At 41.3% G+C, this 22515-nt stretch overlaps 1 protein-coding gene across 1 annotated transcript in view; it reads right to left on the reverse strand.

Moving 5' to 3' along the window:
- The window catches only part of bnc1 (basonuclin 1), a 70356-nt gene extending 51177 nt beyond the window's left edge, over window positions 1-19179 (reverse strand). Inside the window, exon 1 of the mRNA XM_042408846.1 lies at window positions 19011-19179. Within this exon, the coding sequence (XP_042264780.1) occupies window positions 19011-19019 (9 nt within the window). The 5' untranslated portion in view covers window positions 19020-19179. The remainder of the gene's footprint in view (window positions 1-19010) is intronic.
- Between the last annotated feature and the right edge of the window lie 3336 nt (window positions 19180-22515).

Genomic DNA, 22515 nt, shown 5'->3' on the forward strand with positions numbered 1-22515 from the left:
TTGGCCAGTCAAAATGTTGTGGTTGGCTTTCACAGTAAAAATCATGTTGCATTAAAAATTGATGTTTTTCACATTTAGTTAGCATGAGCAGTGAGAGTTACCAAAGACAAAACAATCTGTAGAAAGTCCAAGGTACGAGATGTTTGAGTGAATGAGAGAACAGCCGTAATTCACAGGTGCTTCTTAGCTTGACCCAAGATGGCATCAGTGAGGCAATTTGAAATGAATACAGCAAGGTAGAAAATTGGATTGTGGAAGCTGTTTTACAAGTCTGGGCTGATCGATGCTCACATGGCGCGCACACAGAAAATCTTCTCTCAGGCTATCATTTCAACATAAGAGAGGAGAGGTGTCTCATTAGAAAGGCTGGCATTGCAGAACTGAAGACTTCGGATAAACTTATCAGTAAACAAGACCCATATCAGCAGGCATCCTCAGGACTCGACGCAGCCAATTTTGACTTTGTTTTTCTCACTTAAAGTCAGGGCAAATGTGTTTCGGGCCGTGTACAGCAGACAAAGAGACAGTAGTAATCCCAGGAGTGTGTGCCGAATTGTTTACTACATGGCCAGTCTCTCTATTTGACACTCTGACACTCTCTCACAGGGCCTAGAAACCGGGTCGCCTCCAAGACAGTGAAGACAACGAAGAAGAAAGGGTGTCTCTCTGGCCCACACACACACACACACACACACACACTATGTGGCATACCCTCTGCCAATCAAGTCTTACCCCTGTGTGTGACAGTCAGTGAATCAAAGAGCTGACTTCATTAGTCCTCCAGATGCTGGTCCTATAATGGCATTCAGTAGCACAGCAGCACTATTGCAGTTCAATTTTTAAAACAATGCAAACATGACATATATGCACAGAGACACACACACACACGTTACAACCTCATGGACTAAAATGAGCCTCCACTTGATCTTTTTTCCCTTTTTCCTCAATTTCGATGTCGCTCACCCTCTCCCTCTTTTTCTGCTTCTTTAGTGAAATGTGAGACCCCAGCAGCATTCCTTTCTAAATAGCCTCTGAGAGAGTGAGGTTGTGAGTGTGTGTGTGTGTGTGTGTGTGTGTGTGTGTGTGTGTGTGTGTGTGTGCGCTTGTGTGGGTGTTTGAGAAAGAGAGAGTGCAACAGATAAAGTGAGAGATGCTTTTGAGGGAGAATATGGTAGCAATGAGAGAAGTTTGTTCACCAAAACAAAACAAAACATGTTCTCTTATTTATTCTGGATCTCCATTTAGACACAGAAAAAAAAAAGAGCCTAGAGGCCTACACGATGACACACACTCACCCGTTACAGCTGCAGCATGCCTCACCAGTTTCTAAACAGGAACACATTTATGTAAAACCAAAAATCTGTACACACATATGTACGGCCTCGGCGTGGCATGTCGGTGGTGTGGCTGACAAGTCCGCCGGGACGGCCGCCATTAATCAGAGCAAGATGTTTATTTTCATCTCTTTAATGATCAGGATAGACCCGTTCCACACGGACACCCGCATGTTTTCCACCAACATACATCTGTTTGTGTCATGATCAATCCGCTCTGACACATGCAACTCCCATCAGTCGCCCCCCCCCCTAACACACACACACACACACACACAGCTGGGCCTCCCCAACAGCCATCAGGCTAGGGGACATAATTACCCAGGCTGCTTGTGACATTCCTGTTTAGGGGTCAGGGGGGGTAACTAACCCCCCGCCGCCCCCCCAACCCTCCACCTCTTCTTCCCTTCTTTTTGCATGCACACACACACGCACACTTCTTCATGCATGACTGGCTAATTTACTTGTGGAAATTCATAGAAATGAATAGAAAATCCTGAAAAGTCACACAAACACACACAAAGAATTATTTCCAACTCAGATGTTATTTTTACACTTTTGGTCATCATGAGATCTCAGAATGTTTTTATGTTAAAAAAAAAAAAAAGGAAAAATGGGGGAATACAAGAAACGCCTCTTGCTGAGCCAGTTCTTCATTCAGATTCCCACCATCACCGTATCTTAAAGCTGCACTAATCAATATTTTTATAAGAACAATGCGTCAAATGACTATGTGTAATAGTAAAGGTGTTGCTATAGTGATGAATAGAGAATTATCACATGATTTTGCAGTTCCCCTCAGCTCTATGGAGAGTTTTAGCCTCTTTCAGCTTATTGTTTTGGTTTTACAGCCCACAAATTCACTGTTATGACTCTTATTGCTCTCATCAGCATTTTTTCCAGTAGCAGCAGGCAGCTGTTTTCAGTTAAAAAGCTCTGATAAACCCACTGCACACTACCTGTCCAGCACCAAACAGCAGACAGACTAGACTACATATTTTTCCGGAGTTCAGGAGTTGGTGGAGACCAAAACAGAGCTAAAAGGAAAGTAAATATTAAACTTCATCAGGTGGACAAAAACACAACTCCAAATCAATGCTAACTGTTTGCTAACACGTTAACCGTAACAACATTAAGGTGATAATGTCAAAGTTGCTTTTACAACTTGTTGTGCTGCCCCAAGTGGACAAAAGATAATAAGTATAAGTGAAATTAAAACATCTTCAGCTCTAAGGGAATCCTTTTTAAAAAATTTCTAAGAAATATTCAAGCCGGATTATATAAACCTCTTCAAATGGAGGTGAAAATAAGCGCACCAAGAAGTCTTTAAAGTCTGTCTGTAAACTGTGTGGGATGTTTAAAGTGTATTTAAATGTATTTTTCTCTTTCAAAGCAATTAAGCTAACCTGGAGGTTTGTTTAAAACCATTTATTTGTATTACAAACTACAAAAATGAGACCCAAGTTGTAATGAACAAGAATTATTCTTTCATTTCACAACTTAAAATGAATAAAATATGAATGCAAATGTAACCTCGTGGCCTTGTCTGTACAAATCTTCAGTGGTTGTCTGTTTTGTCATCTGTCTTGCTACACCACATCACCTGTGTGTGGAGGGGGGGGTAATCGGGGCACAGCGGGGGTCAGTGAGTGGCTGTGGGCTGTGGAGGTGGTGGTGGGGTGATGAAATTGGAAAAGCATGTGGAGATAGATGTGACTGCGAGACGGATCAAGACACTTCCAGATGCCCGGGTGCTGAGGGGCCGAGGGCCGCAGCAGAGCCACCCTCCCAGGGGACGTGACTCACCTGGAAGGAGGGCCAAGCGCTGCCAGATGTGGAGGAAGCCGCCTGGGTCCCTCACGCCAAGCCCGTCTAACACTGTCTCGATTGTGCTGCAGCATATGCTTCCAGTCAAGGGTGAAAAATGCAGGCACCAGCACATGCCAGAAGTCTTTCAAGCATAGCCCAGCAGTCAGCCTCCAGCCTTACACCCACTCTGATCCACACACACACACACACACACACACACACAGACACAAATACGCACACGGAGAAGATCCTCCCAGTCATTCAGTCAGTGTAGTGCAGACATGTCACCACACAGCAAGTCAAGGCTGGTTAAACTGTAAAGCAGCTAGAAGGGACCCAGTCCAGACACCCAACCCTCAGGATAGCACTACACACCCACCCACACACACAGACACACACACACGCACTCTGAACATGGTCCACCTCACCTCACCTCACCAAAAATGCCAACCCTTGTCCAGGATGAAAGCAGGAAAAATGCAGACAGGCGGTAGAGGGGTGGTGGGGGGGTGGGGGTGGGGGGGGGGGGGGGGGGGGGGGTAGTTTACATGTGCTGTGTCTCAGTGTTAGGACACGGAGGCTGAAGTGTCAGCCAGGATCCAAACAAACACAGATGCCACTGAATGAGCCGCCTGAGTCAGACCAGATGACTTCATCACCGTAGTAACATCCATATTCTACTAATGGACCCCGGGGTCCACGTGAACCAACGCAGCCTTGACTGCATCAGAGACGAGAGTGACACGGTCGGAAAAAACCCAGCCTGCCCCACTTAACCCGACGCCCACTCTCACACACACAAGACGCTGATTTTGCAACACTGGAGAATCGTCACTTGGCCCGTCTGTGTGTCTTTGTGTGTGTGTGTGTGTATGTGTGAGTGTGAGTGTCTGTGTGTGTGTGTGTGTTGGAGCCTTGGAGGTGTTTCTGAGAGTGTGTAGGGACACGCAGCTGGTGAGCACACATCTCTTTCATACAACAAATCTCATCCAAATCCCCCTCACCTGGAGCAACACACACTCACATACACACGCTCACACAGATGGCTACCTCTAGCCTGTAAAAGTCCGAGGGCCCTGCGCAGGAATGTGTGTGTTGCACAATGACCTCATTGTGCCGTGATATGGCTTGTCTGAGCCACGCTCTGTGGCAGAGTCACACCTGTTCCACCTATGCCAAAGGGCTGACAAAGCCAGAGATACATCAATCAGCATTTAGAGCACATAGACACACACATAGATGAACACACACAGATGAGAGACTCATGCACACACATGCAGAAACACACACACACAGTGCTGATGTGGCACTGTCTCTGTCTGCAGTAGGGTGGCTCCCTGAACACTATTATATTAACTCAGCTGGGAGATGATATGAAGGTGTGACAAATCTCTCAGAGCTTTTTGCTTTGACTTGTAGGCTGTTTGAATAACTTAAAGAAAGACATGACAAGCTAAAACAGGAAAATGTGTTATCCCAAAGAATATTTGGCAACATTTAATTATGACTACACATCCATTCACTGGTTATAACTTACAACAGTCTAAGGATGGGGGAGGAACATGTTGTTTAGGCAACACAAACAATTTGAAGACATCACATCGGGCCCTGAGGAAATGAATCAGTTAATTCAAAACAGATTAATCCATAATGTAAATAACTGTTAGTTGTAGCCCCATACAAAACAATGAGCACCATACTGAGCAAAGAAAAGAGCTAGCAGTCTCACATTGCAACAGAAAATCAGAGGATAAAGATGTCACACTAATTACCAGGTGATCTCTGGGAAGTGCAGTTCAGAAACACCCCAGCAGTGAGCAGCTATCATCAAAGACTGGCTCATAAAAGCAAACTAAGACACAGTTCAGCAGTACTGCCTGCCCACAGGTATTGAATACATGAGTGATCCTAGTTTAGTCAGCATGTCAGCAGAGCTGCAGCTTCAGTTCTTTGTCAGTGTCACAAAGTATTAAGTGTAGGTCACCTGCGTTTTGCCAGTGCTCAGAGCCCAAAACACAATCGCTGTAGCTATGCAGGTAAAAGAGGAAAATATCCTTTAACAATAGAAATATGATTCCAGTTGACAAGCCTGAGGGCCAACTAAGGGTCTCAGTATGCTTCAGATGAACTAGTTTGTACAACATGTTATCCAAGCCGTGTCTAACGGCGTGTTGAGAACAACATGTTGAGATTGGCCACACTTGAAGACAGGACAAAAAGCCTGCTGTCTGTGTCTTTTGTGTGTTTTTGTTGTCTTGGCCCAACAAATCACACACATGGGGATAACTTCACACTCTCTCCACCAAAGGCATTCATGCTGTTACTCCTGGGTTGTACACACAAAAACTGACAGGAGTAATTGTACGAAGGATGACAAAAGAGGGCTTAAAGGCATAAACCCCGCCTACTTTAACACCTTCACACACCTGGTCAGTCAGTCAATCACGGCCTGAAGTGGGTGCACTTGTCGATAAGTCACAGTGGTCAAAAAGAAGGTTTCAGATGCTGTTAGATGATCCTACAAACACCTCATTTGAAACATACTAAGCCCCTAAGTGGCATTAATATAAATAAATGAATTAGAACCCAGCTGAGTATACATTATTGGCTAATCTTCTCACAAATTTATGCTCAAATAAATAAGAAATTGCAGTACAATGATGCCAGAAATACAGTATGTTTGATGTTTTATAGTTCACAGTTTTCATAGTCCGTATATTTATTTGTAGTTGTTGATGCAAATTTAATTTACAGTGAAGTTACAGTGAGGTTTACTGTAACTTCTACTACAACTATGACTGATTATTTATATATGACTAACTTTCAGTACATACATACATCCCACTAAACCACAGTTAAAAGCTATGTTTATGTTTAAAAATTAACAATGGTTGATGTATCGTTATTGAGGCTCCAGAATGAATGGGTAATAGAGTGACTGTGATTTCAACTACATCTACACTATGCCATCTAATTTTAAAAACACTGTTTTCGTGTGAAAGTGACTTTATGTGTATGTAAGTATGAGTAATTTTTGTAGACATCTGCACACACACGGCACACCTCTTCTTCATCCTTCATCTGTTTTCGGTTAGCAAGCAACAAAGATCACAGCCAACATCTGTTCAGCAGTGGGACAGCTGACAAAATCAACATAAATACAGATTAATGTGTGATTGGCTATATCAACATTTGAATCTAGATGGAGGACTGAGGAAGATGTGTTTACAAATTGAACTGGCTTTGTGTGGACTCTTCTTTGAATCCATGGAAATCTTACAAACTATTACTTCACATTTCTGTGAAACTGAAAGCCAAAAGCACACTATCAGTCACACAAGCTACTTTGTTCCACTATTACTAACCAAGACTTGTCACAGTCACTTCCTGGAGCCACGACACTGAGTCATTAAGACAGTTGCGACTGTGTCATTTGATCCACTGGCTCATTGGTCTCATGGTCCCCAGTTGCGAAAGAGCGCTTCCAGGAAGCCTCTGATACTCTTCGTGATAAAGGCTTCACTAGAGGGGCAAAGTGATGTTTCAGTGGGAAATGACTACTGTTTGTCACATTATCACCACCACTCTGAGAAGAATCAATCAATACCCATCTTGTGGAGGTCCATCTGGGAGAGCTGATGATGATGATGATGATGATGATGATGCACACTAACACTAATGGGAGAGCTCAGTCATCCCACCTTCTTGTGTAAGAATCAATGAATCAGCTGATGAAGTGCTCGCGATTTTAATAATAAGCAGCAGTTTGAATGAGAGTTAGGCATAGTATTAAGAGTTTCAGTAACAACTCATCTGGAGTTTTTCCTCATTGTTCATTATATGACATCTGTATTAAGAATGAATTCATTTCCCTGAATATGATGTAATTATCTTATATTGCGCACAGTTTGCAAAAACTGTACCAATCAGGGAGGGTTCATAGGTATATTTAAACTACGGAAGGCTTGTTTCAATATTCAAAAGCTTCAGCACTACCGAAAGTGTCCCCCAACAAAGTGTGATAATATGGTATTAATAATGTTCATTTCATTGACAGAAACTGTAAATATACATATTTGTCAACAACCTTTTTTCCCCAATAACTATGACAGGACACTGACAATGAGAAACATCAAAAATCCCTATATTTTAACTTTTGACTAAACTGGAATTTGTATATAAAACCTTACATAATGTATTTCCTCGAATGTTATTTTTTCCAAATAATTGCATTAATTCTGTGCATTTTGGCAAACATTAATTAATGGACTGAAATCTGGTGTCCTTCAGGAAAAGTCAGATGTGCTTACTCCCCAGCCCAATATACCAGGAGTTACATTCATATTAGATGATTTTGCACCTCACAATTTATGTTCAACGCCCAAGTTCAGTGCCACTGAAGCTGGCAAGGACCTGCAACTAACATTTTGCCTTTTCCTCAACAGTAACCACAATCTTTCCCTAACCTGAACCAAATGTTTTTTGTTGCCTAACTCTAACTGTACCACACCATAACCACAATCTTTCTCTGGACCAATATCATTTTAGGAAGCAAGAATTTAAAAAATGAACATAAAAAAAACAAACAACCAAAAAAAGTCATTGAAAACATTCAGGGGTTTGCAGAATCATACAATATCAACATTCTTGTTTGGTGATATTGTTACCCATCCACCAGCTCCACCTCCACACCGTTAATTTCCACCTCGCTGCATAAAGCACACACGCTACTTCCTGCATTAGCACTGGACATACAGTATATTCTGCACTGCAGATTAGTCCAGAACATAATTTCTGTGATTAATTACACAATCAATATTGCAAAATGTACATTATTTCTGAATTGAGTAACATTGAGTGATTTTTACTGTAGATGGTAATCCATCCGTCCACATAAACAGTCATCATGAAATGTCTTCAGTAATATTCCTCGGAAGGTCCCATAAGAGCAAGTTCCAGTGAAAACTGTTCACAGTACGGTTTGTGAATTATCACGAGTCAAGGGGTGAATTCTCTCTGGGAAAATGTGTTGCTGGGATTTTTTGAAATATCGTTTTTTTAATACTGTGAGCACCAACAATGAAATACTCCATTTTGTCTCTATTGTATTGGGGTAGAGGCAGAAATCTCCAGAATCTAAAAACCTGAACAAATAAAACCAAAACTATCCGCATGGCTAGATACTACTAGACGGAAGTGACAAAATATGTTTTATAATTTGAGTGAACTGACCCCTTAATTATATCATCAAGTCATTGTGAACATTGATACTCATTAATAGGATCTGAAAAACAGGATATATCAAAATGAGGTTGCTGAAAAAACAGATATACAGTATAGCGTCTCTTTTCCAGCAAAGTACAGTACAGTACAGTACAGTGTGCTGGAGCACCACTGCAGATGCTGACAGTGGCCGGTTCCTGGTGTGCTGAAACAGTGATCTGGATGGGTATGAGAGCACGGTGGGTTAGCGCTGGTGCTGTGGAGGCTGCAGCTGAGAGCTCAGAGCTGTGGGATTGTGGGATTGTGTCAGGCTGAAAGGGGATCCAGCACAGGGCAGAGAAACACAGCAGCTCCCCCTCACTGCTGGAGCACACCGCTGACACGCTGCCAAGTTCTCAGGGCTCTGCAGCACACACACACACACACAGTCACAGTGCACACACAAGAGCAAAAAGTACATATTCATACAGAGGTGCACACACACACAGTCACATGGACTAACACACAGACATTCACATACACATAAACACAAATGCACACTATTATATACACACATCCATAGTCACACACATTTGCACACAAAAAAAAAACATTCAGTATCCACAAATACACACAGATGCAACCGCAAATGCACACACACCCACACGAGCACATTCACATAAGATAACATGTGCACGTATACACACAAAAGTACAGACTCACTTCAAACTAAAGCTTTGCTGAGTTACAAAAAGCTCACATAATATCCTGTAACGTGCTCCTCAGTGACATACCCTTCTTTTTTTTCACAGTACTGAGAGCTGGAGAGATGGGGAGGGAATGAGCACATGGACGTTTTACCAGTGAAATGGATTTCTTTTGTCTCTGATTCACCTCTTCTGCAGCCAAGTGTTGTGCTAATTCAACACACAGATTTTGATTTTGACCAGCAATAGCGGCATTTAAAAAGTGCATATTTAACACGATTTTTAGGATAACAGATTCACTAAACCAAGTTATTGTACTTAGAATAATTGTGTTTCTTGCCACATTTGAATAAAGAGGGTTGAGATTTTGGGAAATGTACTTACTCACTTTCTTGCCAAGAGATAAGAAGATTGCTAGCTTAGCTTAGTTCAGCATAAAGATTGGTTTTATTTAGGGTTGTCGTTTTTTCACTTCACATTTTTGTACGTACATTTTGAGTTGATAAAAATTTACATTTACATTTATCAAGGTTGCCTGTAATTATTACATTTGGTTACAGCTATATTAAAGTCCATATAAAAGGAAAATCAGGGATTTCTTATCAAACACATTATACATGTTAGAAAAAAATTGCTGAAAACATGTGAAAAGACTGAACTACGTAGTACTAAATTGTGGATTTAAACCATTAAACACCATTTCCTAGTTCAGGATTTTTTGGGCGGGCCTGAAATGGTGTATCCATGACGTAGCGGGGTTACTAGCACAACCATTCTCATAGTTACTATTTTTACACTGGGTAGTTTTACAAACTTTCATCTGAGACAACTGGGATTCACTTCAGGTAACCCGCTGTTACTGATCAATGAGGCCATTTTTGGTCAGCGTAAGTTATTTGAAACCCCTTTGGGTGGAGCCGCCAGCAGCTTCAGCGTCCCCAGCCAGAGGGACAGCATTTGTGGGGCAGCACTTCACCAAAAAGCATGGTGTGAGATGCTTTTGCTCCAAGGGTGACGGCCACAATGGAGCCGCTTTTCAGCAGAGAAGTGAGTAACGTTAAGTGCGCCGAACTCCATTGAAAAAAACAACAATTTAGCATAACGATGCTTGGTGATGGATCGCTTGTTAACTACTCATTTAAGCATTTTAATATTTCAATACAAGAATGCAAATTGGACATGAGTTAAAGCTAGGGCAGCAAAGACTGTTCCTGGTGCAAAAATTGAAACTATATTTCTGTCTTTTTTCACTTTTCTTTCAGTTTTCTATCACTTATAATACTTTTCAGACACACTAAATATACATATATGCTTTCTTTTGTTAGACTAATTATATTGCAATGTATTATTTGATGATTTAATATAAATGTATGCAAATAAAAAGCATTCACATAGTTTCTTACTATATTGTGAACAGTTTGTCTGTGCAGTGAGGTATTATTCATGATGTAATATTTTGGGTGTGTTCACTTCACTTGTACCTCCAAATAGATTGTTGTAGATTATCTGGATAAACTGTTGGCTTGTTTACAACCTTTCTGACCACCTGTTTCTTCTTCTGATTTTTTTGTAGCAATGGTGCTGCACTCTTACACTTATATCCATATACAACAAATCTGCAAAAAACAAACAAATCATTGTTTGTCAGTTATATATATATATACACACACACACACACACACACACACACACACACACATATATATACATATATATATACATATACATATAACTACAAAGTCACAAAATGCTTCTATGAGCAAGTTTTGAAAAACAGTCAGTGTATTTCATTTGTTTTCTTACAATATCCACTGCTTGCAAATAAGCATAATTAACCTTTTTAATGGTTATGTTTAAGCAACTCAAAGCACTTAGTTAATGTTGGGCAAAGATTGTGTTCTTGGTTTGAGACAAAGTGGTTGAGACCACACCATTTGTCTCCATTACACTTTGTATTTCTTTCCATATTTGTCGTTTGTCTGTTTATCCAGTTTAACATCTATATCTGTAGCATCGCTTTTACATACTCGTACTGTTTTGGTTACACAGAATAAATCACCTTTTTTAGTCATTGAACAAGTATCTTTGTCTGCCTTTGGCTAAGCTTCCTCACATGATGGAGGTGGACATAACAAATCATTTTGTTTATTCGAATTGAGTCGTTCATCTTAGTTCAAAGATTCATAGCCACTTCACTTTTGTCTAAGCTTGGTTCAGTAATATGTCCAGTCTGCTGCTAGTTTAAGCTTTTACATTCAGCTTAGCACAAAACTAGCTTATAGGTTGATAGTATATAAGGTTGATAGTGCAGCAGCCTTTTACCTGCAAAAGAGTTATGACATCATGATTGTTTTTGTTGTTTTCTCTAATAAGCTGTTCACTGTACTGTTAATCACAGCTGAGCTGACATCGCACCATTGAGGAGCTGCACAGCTAAAAGCTACTGATTTGGTCAGTGACTATGTTGATTCACTATTATGCATGTTCAGTATGAAGATCCGGTATTAAAGATTTGTTAGCACCTCTGGCACAAGATTTTTTCAGTATTTAACAGACACTTTACCTAATTTTAACAAAACCACAATGCTTCTCCAACCCTATCGTGTGTTTAAAGTGTTTAAATAATCTAAAGTGGAACCGGAACATTGCATGCAAATGCCAGTCTCAGATGTCTGGTCAAGGTCCTGTGCCTTGTACACACACAAGCACTTTCTCAGACCTATAGTACAACTTCAGTGCAGTGCAACGTAACACTTCCTGGCCTAGAAAAAACATTGCCAGTAAACATTTTCCACACAGTAATTACATTTCCTCTGAAACATTTTTGGCAAAGCTATTCAGTAGCATATGCATGTGATTTTTAGGAGACAGGATTGAACTCTTGAATTATAGATAAACTTCAGATGTTTGCAAGACAAAAAGAGTTAAACAGGTAGATGGAGGAGAAGAAAAAAAAAAGACACATGGTGGAATGTCTTTTTGGGGACGGGTTTGAGCGTGACCTGTTGGGACCCATCAGGGTGAGCCATCAACCAGCCGTTCAGTCACTGCAGTCCGTGTGATGAGTTCCAGACTGGCTTTGCTTCTTGTCAGCCTCCCCTTTCACCTAAAGCCTGCCTCTGGACTCCCTTCATCCCTCCCTCCCTCGCTTTTCTCCCTTGTGTCCCATCGCCGCACATCATCAATACCCCTCAACTCCTCTGTCAACCCCCCCACACACACACACATATACACACCTACCCTTCACCCCTTTAGCACCCCTCTGGAACCCCTCACTTCAAAAGCCTGCCAGCTTAACATGTCATTGATTAGAGCAGGAGGGGCCTGCAGCCTAGGGGTGGAGGGGGCGGAGAGGGGTGGGGGGGGTGGGGAGGGGGGTTTCCAGCTATCTATCACTACTGGGGAATCACACACTATCAGACAATCAGAAAAAGGCACTCAGATCTCCAACAGTCACAAACACAAATCCATTAGGGCCTGCTATGGACTCCTCACTTCTCTAGAGCAACAACCCGCTTCTATTCAATTATCAGTCCTAGAAACAGATGGAATGCAAACACTGATAACAGCAAAATTTGCAGTGAGTCATCATGTTCTGCCAAGCATCATCAATCATCGGGTCGATTTTCAAGTGTGATGGAAGCTGTTGCTCTTCTCTGCCAGTGCGCTGCTGTGTCTATGTGTTAGTAGCGGGTTGGCTAAGGGGGTTCAGGGAGGAGGTGGTCGCGGTGAGTAGCACCCCGGGGTGGTCTGCTAAAAGACATTAGAGCCTTTCTGTGCACCTGCACACACATAGACACAGTCGTGGAGAAAGGTATGCATGCTCGCACTCACACACACACACAAACACACTCCCAGGTTGGACATGTGGCAGGCCACCCAGCGCTCCTGTTCCTTTTCCTTTAAAACACATCTGGTAGTTCCATTAACACCGCACGGGACAGAGTTACTCCCTCCGTCTCTGCCGAATCCTCACTTACGCTCCTCATCTAGACCACACCACCTCATCGAAGGGGATAATTGGCCAAATGAGATGTTTGAACACAGCTGACTGTGTATGTCAACAACCTATTTAACAGCGATTATGCCTTGAGCAATGATGTTTTAGCGCAGGTTTTCCCTGGCTGCCCTCCTTCCTGCCCTGCTCTCTCTCTCTCTCTCTCTCTGTCTTTATCTCACTCACACTCACTCACACACACACACACACACACACACACACACACACACAGAAACACTCTGGTTTTTTATCTGTTTTCTGTGGAAGAAATACAGGAATGATGGTCATCCCTACCAGGTAGTTCTGTTCTACTTATGTAGGGCTCTCTGCAGAGTGTGTATCATGTTCATGAGGCAACTAACAGCTACTTTAACACGCCTACACATAGTCTGTTTATGCATGAGACAATAGCAACCAGACAAATCAACAGTGCTTTCCCCCAGTTATCTGGTCTAGTCATCGTTAGACTCAAATCTATGGAGCACAAAGAGTATTCAAATTCAGGTGTCTCATCTTGTGGCAGCCCTACTCTCTTCTATACAGGGAAAAATGCTTCAAATGAGTCAAAATGCTCTCCTACAAGCTGTTTGATCCTGATGTCATTTTAAATACCATGACACCGTCAGTTTGGGTTCATCTCCATTCCACTTTTTGTGCTTTTTCTGAAGATGCAGTTTGGAAGCACAAAGGGAAGTGAGGCCAAGCATGGGGCTGGTTAAGAAAACCTAAAGCAGAGGCGGTAACTCCTACGTGATTTCATCTGGGTGAGCACACAATCATAATATCAAGAGGATATTTTGCACCGCAGGGTATGATTGTCTTCAAAAATATCAAATTATACTGAACACAGAGTGATTTCAGTAGTTCCAAAGACACTGATGTCCCTTGCCACAGCATGGCCAAGTATTGATTTTAAGTTGGAGAAAAGTTAAGTCTCAATGTGTAGTGGGTAGTGGATCTGCTTAAAGTCATGATATATTCTATAAAAGGCAGAATACATTTTTACCAACTGTTGAAATTTGAATACCACTGAATTTATTGCACTGGAATATTTTACTTTAAAAACCATCTACAGGATCTCAATTGATGTGGTCTGAATTCTCCTGTTTGAAATCATCAGTAGGCTATTTCAAGTTGTGCAGTATATATATATATATATATATATATATATATATATATATATATATATATATATATATATATATATATATATATATATTCAGAACAAATGTCAAGTGTCAATTTCAAATTGTGCTCAACAGTATGTTGTACAATTCATTCCATTTGCCTAAACAAGGATAATATTTTTTTTTGGTTTTTTTTTTAGTGATATGGTTGTTTATTTAAAGCAGCACTAATCAAATTATCTTCGGCCAGGTTGGGGAGTGACTTCACAACAAGCTGTACATCAAACACATGTTGACATGGCAAATGTGTTAGCAAACAGTTGCCTATTAACACATCCAGCAAACACAGAGCAATTAAAGTATTTGCGTATATGCCTGGTTAATATTCATTCTCTTTTTAGCTCAGTTTTGGTCTCCACCAACTCCTGAGGAAAGTATCTGGCTCTTTTGCTGCTAAATGCTCCACTATGTTCACCAGCTAGTCGCTAACTGTATCTGTCTGCTGTTTGCTGCTGGGCAGGTAGTATACAGTGGGTTTATCAAAACCTTTTCCCTGAAAGCAGCTGCCTGCTGCTGCTGGAAACATGGTTGATGAGAGCGGTGAGACTGAACCAAAACAGTAAAGTTGAGAACCAAACCAAGATAATGAGCTAGAAGAGGCTAAAATGCTCCACAAGGCTGAGAGGAACTGCAATCAGATGATAAGTCTGTGTGGATTCACGTTAATTTTCACATCACACATTGTTCATATTAAATAATGATTAGTGCAGCTTTAATATATCTTGTTTTAGCAGCATTTAACATACACCATTTCCCACAATCCTGAGGGTTGAACATCACCAGCTTGACAGATGGGTTGAATGGTAACGACTGAGCATTGGAATGTTTTTTAGTCAATGGAAATTACAGTTAAAAAGTTGGAAAGGTGACAGTAGAATAAAGTGTGATTGGATATCATGAATGAGGGAGAAACAGTTACAGTGACATACAGTATAGTTTGCATGCTGCCTCTTTCTGGGAGCTGTGGATCAACTATGTTAAATTCACAAGGGGTTCAAAGAGCAAGTGCTGGGAACAAATTTTTCTTAGGCTATGGATAATAAACAGCAGAAAAATGTTTGAGAGTTTCCTTCACTGGTTTTTGTGAAAAGGTCAGTTAGAGAGTGGGTTGAGTTCAGAAGCTAGTGGAACAGAGGGAATAGAAGTGATGTCAGGATTTAGCTTTCAATAAGCTTGATAAACAGGCTACAAATTTCTTCAAATGAACAAATTCTAAATTTTGGTGTCCTTCACTCAAGATATGTATGCTCAGCTGAAAAAAGAAAAGTGAAGTTTCAACCTGTAGTTACTCTTCCAAAAAAAGTTAGTCTAATTTACATATTCAATGCATCTAATTTGCCAGGGAACTTCAGCCAAGTTCCCTGATCAACAGTGTGGAGCTAGACAACCGTATGGATAGACCATGACTCTGGGCTAAGCCATCAGAGATGTTCATCTCTCCCTTCAGTGAAAGCGCTCCAGGTCAGTGAAACCAGGGGGGAGAAGGAGAGTCAAGCTGACCAGACCCTGAACAACTTTCATCTCTGATTACACAGCTTCTCTCTCTGGAGTGCACACTTCTCCACCCCAGCATACTGATCAAGCTGATCCAGCCCTCCATGATCACTACAGCTCACAAACTGACTGACTTGAGCACCGCCTCCCACCCCCCCCTCCCATCTCTATCCTCCATCCCCCAGCCCTCTCCTACAGCACCTAGGGTTATCGTCAGAAGTCTATAGCCCCTCCGAAGTCTCAGTAGAAATCATCAGGGCTGGATCGGTGAGAAGACCCGGGCCAGAGAAGGCCTGGGAGAGGAGGAGAGGTGCTCTGGCTCTTAAGAGACTCCCCTCCCGGCTTTTTGAAGGGGAGGGTGAACGGAAGGAAAATCAATAGGCAAGGAGCAGGAGGCCTGTGATGGCATGACTAATCAGGTTTCTGCATTAATGTTTCAGATGCTGGGAGAACTCGTTGCCTAGCTTGCTGTACTCAGGGCCTCAGCACAGCCTTGCACAATAAGCAGCAAACACACAAAAGGCAGCGGTGTAGTTTGTAGGATTTACACACATTCACACTCAAGCATACAAAAGAAAGGGGTGTATCAATAAATAGCTTTACTTTGTATTTCCTTACACATTTGGACCGTCAACCAAATACACCACCGAAGCTGATGCAGCAAGAACTTGAAACTTTTTGTTCTCTCTGGTAATCTGAGCACTGACACCGAGGCATGGTTGTGAGTGCAGTCACAAATAACACCAATTCAGGGTTGTGGCAGCAGTCTGGTTTTGGTCATGCATGATAAATGCAACATTTAATTCAAAAAGCATGAGCTGATAAGACAAGAGATCTGGCACAATTACCTGAACCAGGCAGGAGAAATACAAGAAATTGCCCTAAAAAATGCAAGCCGTAGGTCACTGTTGAGATAAGCTCTAAGAACTGGAGATTGCTGGTATGTGTCAGTGTGTGTGTGTGTGTCAGTGTGTGTGTGTCAGAAAGTGAGGCAGCAGGCATAGCTGTGTTGGAGGAGCAGTCCTCCCAGACACTGAATCATAATCTCTAAACTCTGCTGGTATTTGGTGTTTATGCCACAGTTTCCACATTGCTTTCCTCTGACATTAGCCGGGTATAAATCAGGGTGCGACAGACAGGCAGCTCCCTTCTAGAGGCTGGTACGGGAAGGGGAGCTGCCACGGGCTGCACCCTGGGCCCCCACCCGCCTCCAACACTACCACTGCCGCCACCCGCCCCTCCCCGCAACACCACCAGATGTGCTCCGCTATCTGCTACACCACCACCCCCCCCCAAACACACACACAGAGGCACCTTCATCCCACCACTCATACTGACACCACTAATGCCTCCAACCATGTTGAAATATTCACTCTCTGCTTTCCTACTGTACACTCTGGCTGTGCTGGTCTGCAGCTCTGACTACAACAACAGTCCTAGTTTAAGGCTAGCGAAAGTGACTCTGTGTCCCAGGAATGACATTTATATACTCACTTGCAAACAATTCTAACATTTACTTTGTGGTAATTTGACTGATTAGAATTTGTTTGGTATCATGCACCACTGAAGCACCATCACAACTGAAAACCTAAGATTTTTCTTTCTTGGACCCCTGTGTTTTAAATGCCTTCAGTATTTCTGTTGATGTTAAAGGGGCACTCCACCAATTTTACACATGACGAACCATTTACTTGTCATGAAGAGTATTCAGCCTGTGAAAACACTTGTATAATGTCTTCTGTGGCTCTAGAGGAGGTTTGTCAAGTCTGAGAAAATAATCCTGATGATGTCATCAGGGACTGAAGATGTAATCAGGGCCCTGAAATTGCCATCTGGATCCAAGAGAACCTGGCTACAGCGACATGGTAGACAACAATTACAATGTTCATATGTAGACAAGGAAGTCACATGACAACATTTCGCCCTTTCAAAACAAGAGTAGAATTTCCTCCCCACATACTATATTTAAATAACAAACAAAGCCAGGAGTGCTTTTTTTTCTGCATCTCTGTCATTTCTCATTTTAAATCTTAAAATAACATTTAGGATTTACTTTAAAAATCATTAAGCATTAAAAATATAGTATACAGTATAAAATACAGTATATTGGTCCAATTGTGGGTGGAAAAAGTGCAGAGACTCCAACATGCATCCATTCACCGTCATGCATTCAAGGTTCCTGTTGTCCTTTTTTAGCCTATGTACCACTGAATGTAACAAATACCATAAATAAGAAACACTTCTAAGCCTGAGTTACATGTTTGGGGCATGGAGTTTGAAAGACATGGACATTTACCGGGGAGTGACAGTGGAATGAGACGAGTTGTGTTGCATACTTTTCAGTATTAAACCAAATTGTGATCGTTTCCTAACCCTATATGTTTTAGTTGAAATATGCTTCAAAGTATTATCTTGTTGTGGAGAGGTGCTGTCAAAGGCTTCTGTGACTCAGGTTCATTTAACCTCACAACACACAAGACATAAAACTCCAGTCTACACTGTTTACACCTCTGATCTACCCCAACCACCTCCTTACAACTTCTGTGCAGTGTATGAACATAGCAGTTCAACAGTATTTGAATGATGTTAGGCATTAGTCTGCAGATAGCCAGACCGAGGCACAACTCAACCAATCAGCTTAAGGGCCACACAGCCACCAGGGGCCCCCAAAATGTGAAAAGTAAATGTGGAATCCTCAGTTCATTATGTATATTTTTCTGAAGTGAAAAGCCAACAATGAACTGATTCCTACTTGTAGTAGCCTGAGGATTTTCACTTCAGGCTGGCCCTGACCACATTTTGAAACCACTATCACTATACAATTACTTTCCTGATTCCTTCCAATTGAATCCACATAGGAAATATATAGTATATATGATATTGACAGAAACATGAGAATCAATCTGAAACACTTATTTGTACATTGTGGTGACTCCTCAGCACATAAGATCATTTATATATCTAAATTCTATATTCTTATGGAATGTGTTCTTTAAAAAAAAAGTTGCATTAACAACAATGCCATTCAGCTTAGCTCTTCCTTTGGATGTAAACACCATCGTATCAAACCCTGCTTAAATTGTATGTACCCTCCTTTGAATATAAATTATCATCAGAAACCACACTTGAATTTGGCAAAACACCATCTGGCAAGAATAAAACTCTTTGGAAACTAAGAATCCCAGGAAAGATATTAACTTTTAAGTCACTTTTGATGGGAATAATAAATATAGTGATAAATTAAACTTCAGTTTTGGCTGGAATTCAATGCTTGACTCACCGGTGACATTTCTCATTGAGGACGTTGACTCCTGGCACTTCCACAGCTGATTCAGGAGAGCAGTTTTGTGACAATGCATTCATTAGAAATCTAATGACGAAGCAGATTTGATGTTCAGAGTACAAACTGGGACAAAGCCAGCCACAGCTTTGCAGGAGGCAGCTCTGGCATTCAGCACCTGCAGCTCATCACCAGCTCAGGTGATTAGCAAGGTGACGTTCAGGCTACACCTTCATTACTGAGGTGACACTAGCTAGGCCAGATGCATGGCTGGATTTATGTGCCTTTTAAGGGGCACCGGGGCAAAGCTTTGCTGTTGGCCCCCTGTTGCCACCCCACCACCTCCCTCCACCTACTGCCCTCTCAGCAGTGTGTAGGTACCCTATCGCCTTCAAGTTCCCATTAAGTACATTGCAGCAACAGCAGACTATGTATGACAGCCTTTGTATATGCCCAGATACACAGAGACCAGCCAGTACTCCTGTCCTAGAGAATTAATTTCTGGACCCAGGTTTTCTTTGAGTCAGTTAGTTTGTGGTAATTTGACTAAACAAAACACTAGAAAAATGCACCAAAATCATAAAAATGTGAAAATCAGATTTTGTCCCTTTGAAAGATAGCCACAAGATAATATCAGATTTTAGTTGTGCAAATTGCAATTGATCAAACTACCAAAATCAATGGACATATAGTGAACCTTGGCATCGCTGTGGGTATGGCTCCCAGAACAGTTGCCAGCTTTGCCCAGTTGGTAATCCAGCCCTGACCAGATGCTGCATTCATGTTGTATGGTAAAAACAGTAGATACTAGTTTCCTACCATACTCTTAATCTCAGCTTTCAGGTAAGGTTAGTCTATACATAACAGCACCAACAAGGAAATATATGGCAGCACAGATCTTTAATTTAGCTTTTTGGCTTCATTTTTATTCACATTCTGTCCTACATTCACCTAATATTTGTCTCTTCCGCTTTTTTTTCATTTTCCCAAATTTTTTAGCCATGCTAGCAGCATGGCCTTAGGAATGGCAATGTATACAGACTGACATTGCCACCATTGCTGTCTTTCCCATATTGCCTCTCTGCTCAAGACTGAAATATCTCAACAACTACTGGATGGATTACCATGAAATTTTCCACAAACATTTGTGGTCCCCAGAGGATGAATCTAAATGACATTGGTGATCTCCTGCCTTTTCAACAACTATTGGATGGGCTGCCATTGAATTTGGTACAAATATTAATGGTGCCCCAAGGATAAATTGTGATAACTTTGGTGATGAATTAGCATTTAGCTCAAAGCACCACTGTGCCTAAGTACAACCTCGCAGAGCCATGGCTGTTGTCCACTTCTATACACTTCTGTTTTAATCAATACCGCTGTCTACATGGGTCACGTATCGGTTCGCATCAACCCCAAGCGTATTTTTATGCTTCAAGTCAATTTTCTTTTGTTTTACATGAAAGATGATACAGTGCAGATGGATCACTGATGCTGCTGGTGTTACTATGCTAACGTGCTGCTCAGTCATCACACACCCGCTTGTTAAAACTGGTTTACAAAGCAGGCAAATAGGGCAACTGCCCAGGGGCCCCAGATTCCCAGATTTACTGTGTGTCAGCTAATTTTGGTTATATGATTACTTGTAAGTTTATCTGGGAACTTAAATACAATATCAGTTGGGTCTTCAATTATTTATAATCTTGTGGCTCTATCTTAGGGTCCATGCCTATCATTTTTAAGTATGAGAATTGAGTTGATAGTTTATAATACATTGTGTATTTTCCTGAATGAAGTTGTGTTTTATAAAATTACCACAAACTAACTTAGGCAGTATCCCAGTACAGGATGGTACTGTTGGTTTCTGGGTTTGATGTTTAACCTTGTGATCCGCAGGTTACTTTTAATATTTTTTACATCTATGGTCATTTTATGATGATCATTTTTAAAGAGCATGCAGTCTCACAGCAATTTTTCAACATCTTGATACAAAGAAAGGATGTTGTCTGAGAACTAATGTCAAGTTGTATAGGTTCTCAAAATTTCCCTCGGCTCAAAGACAGAAAGTGAATCTCCTGTAAAATAAATAAATAAATAAAAAGGCGTAGGCATAGGCATGAAACATTCTTTAAGAAGCAACACAAGGATGATTACATTTTGTTGATAAGAGGTATGTAGGCTTTATTGTTCACCTGCTAGGGAATGTTAATTATTTCAAGGCCTGTGAGAGGAGAAGGTCTGAAAAACCAATAATGTTAGTTCATTTAAAGAAAAAATATGACACAGAAATTAAAGATTAGCTATAGAATGCATAACCAAAAACATGTACAATTGGTCTTGTAAGGGCATTTTCTCCACTATATGTCGCTCTGTCTCAAACTAAAAAATAGGCTGTTCTGCAAGTCGTCAAAGTTCTGAGCTGAAGTGTTGTGCTGGAGAAGGTCATTATGTATAAGCTTGGTTTATGACAAATTGTAAGTTATGCACCTATGGGGCCCTTTAAAACGTGCTTTTAGGAAAAGATGCCAATGTCATGGTCATGTGTGTGGAAGTAAAGGAAGATGTAAGGAGGGACTGAAGAGGACAGATTAAGCTTTGTATGTATCTGGGTGTTTGACCACATTCTCCCTCACTCAACAGCATTCTTGACTTCCATGGAATCTGGGTGGTAGACAGGTAGGTCACAGAGCACCAACCAGTTGTCACCAAAATGACAGGGAGCAGATGTATCCATACATCCGGAGGCCCCTGGAGCAGTTGTGATTTTCATCTGATTCCTCCTGTCCTCTTTTCCTACCCATTTCCTTTTGCAAAATATTATAGTTGTGTTTCTATTGAAGTGTTCTTACTCTATTGTATTCTATTCTAATTTAATGTTGTTTAATTTGTATGTATTGCAGTGGTTTCTAAACTTTTAAAATTCATGGCACCTCATTATAGTAATTTGTTTTTTCCATGGCACTCGTCCATTTCTGCCCCATACACAACACAAACACCTGCACTCTTTTCAGCTAAAAATGACACCATGGCAATTTCTTAAAGAAAACACATAACACTGATGTAGAATATACAACATACAGTGTAACTCAACTAATAAATAACTAACTAACAATGCAGGCCTGTTCTCAATCAAAAAAGGCCTCAGGTGTTTCAATCAGCTATAGTTTTGTTCCTGCTAACTGAACTGGGTTAAAGACTGCAGAGCCTAAAGCAGACAGTGAAAAGCGTATCATGTTAACTGGTGATACTATAGAGAGGATGGTGTGTTGGTTTCTAGGATGAGGTGGCTGAAGAGGCTGGGTTAGTTTGTTTGGTGGATTGAGATGCGAGCTGCTGGTGATAGCTAGGGTGATGGCTATGGTAGCATACTGGTTAGCATGGCGTGCCTTAGCCTGCTAGTTAGTTTAGTACACCAGTGGGTTTAAGATGCTGCTTGTTATTTGATCTGATCATTGGTTCAGGCAGTGTGCTGTTAGCTTAGCATGCTTGTTAGCTCAGCAAACTG

This window comes from Thunnus maccoyii, chromosome 1 (assembly GCF_910596095.1).
Source record: "Thunnus maccoyii chromosome 1, fThuMac1.1, whole genome shotgun sequence".
Lineage (NCBI taxonomy): Eukaryota > Metazoa > Chordata > Actinopteri > Scombriformes > Scombridae > Thunnus > Thunnus maccoyii.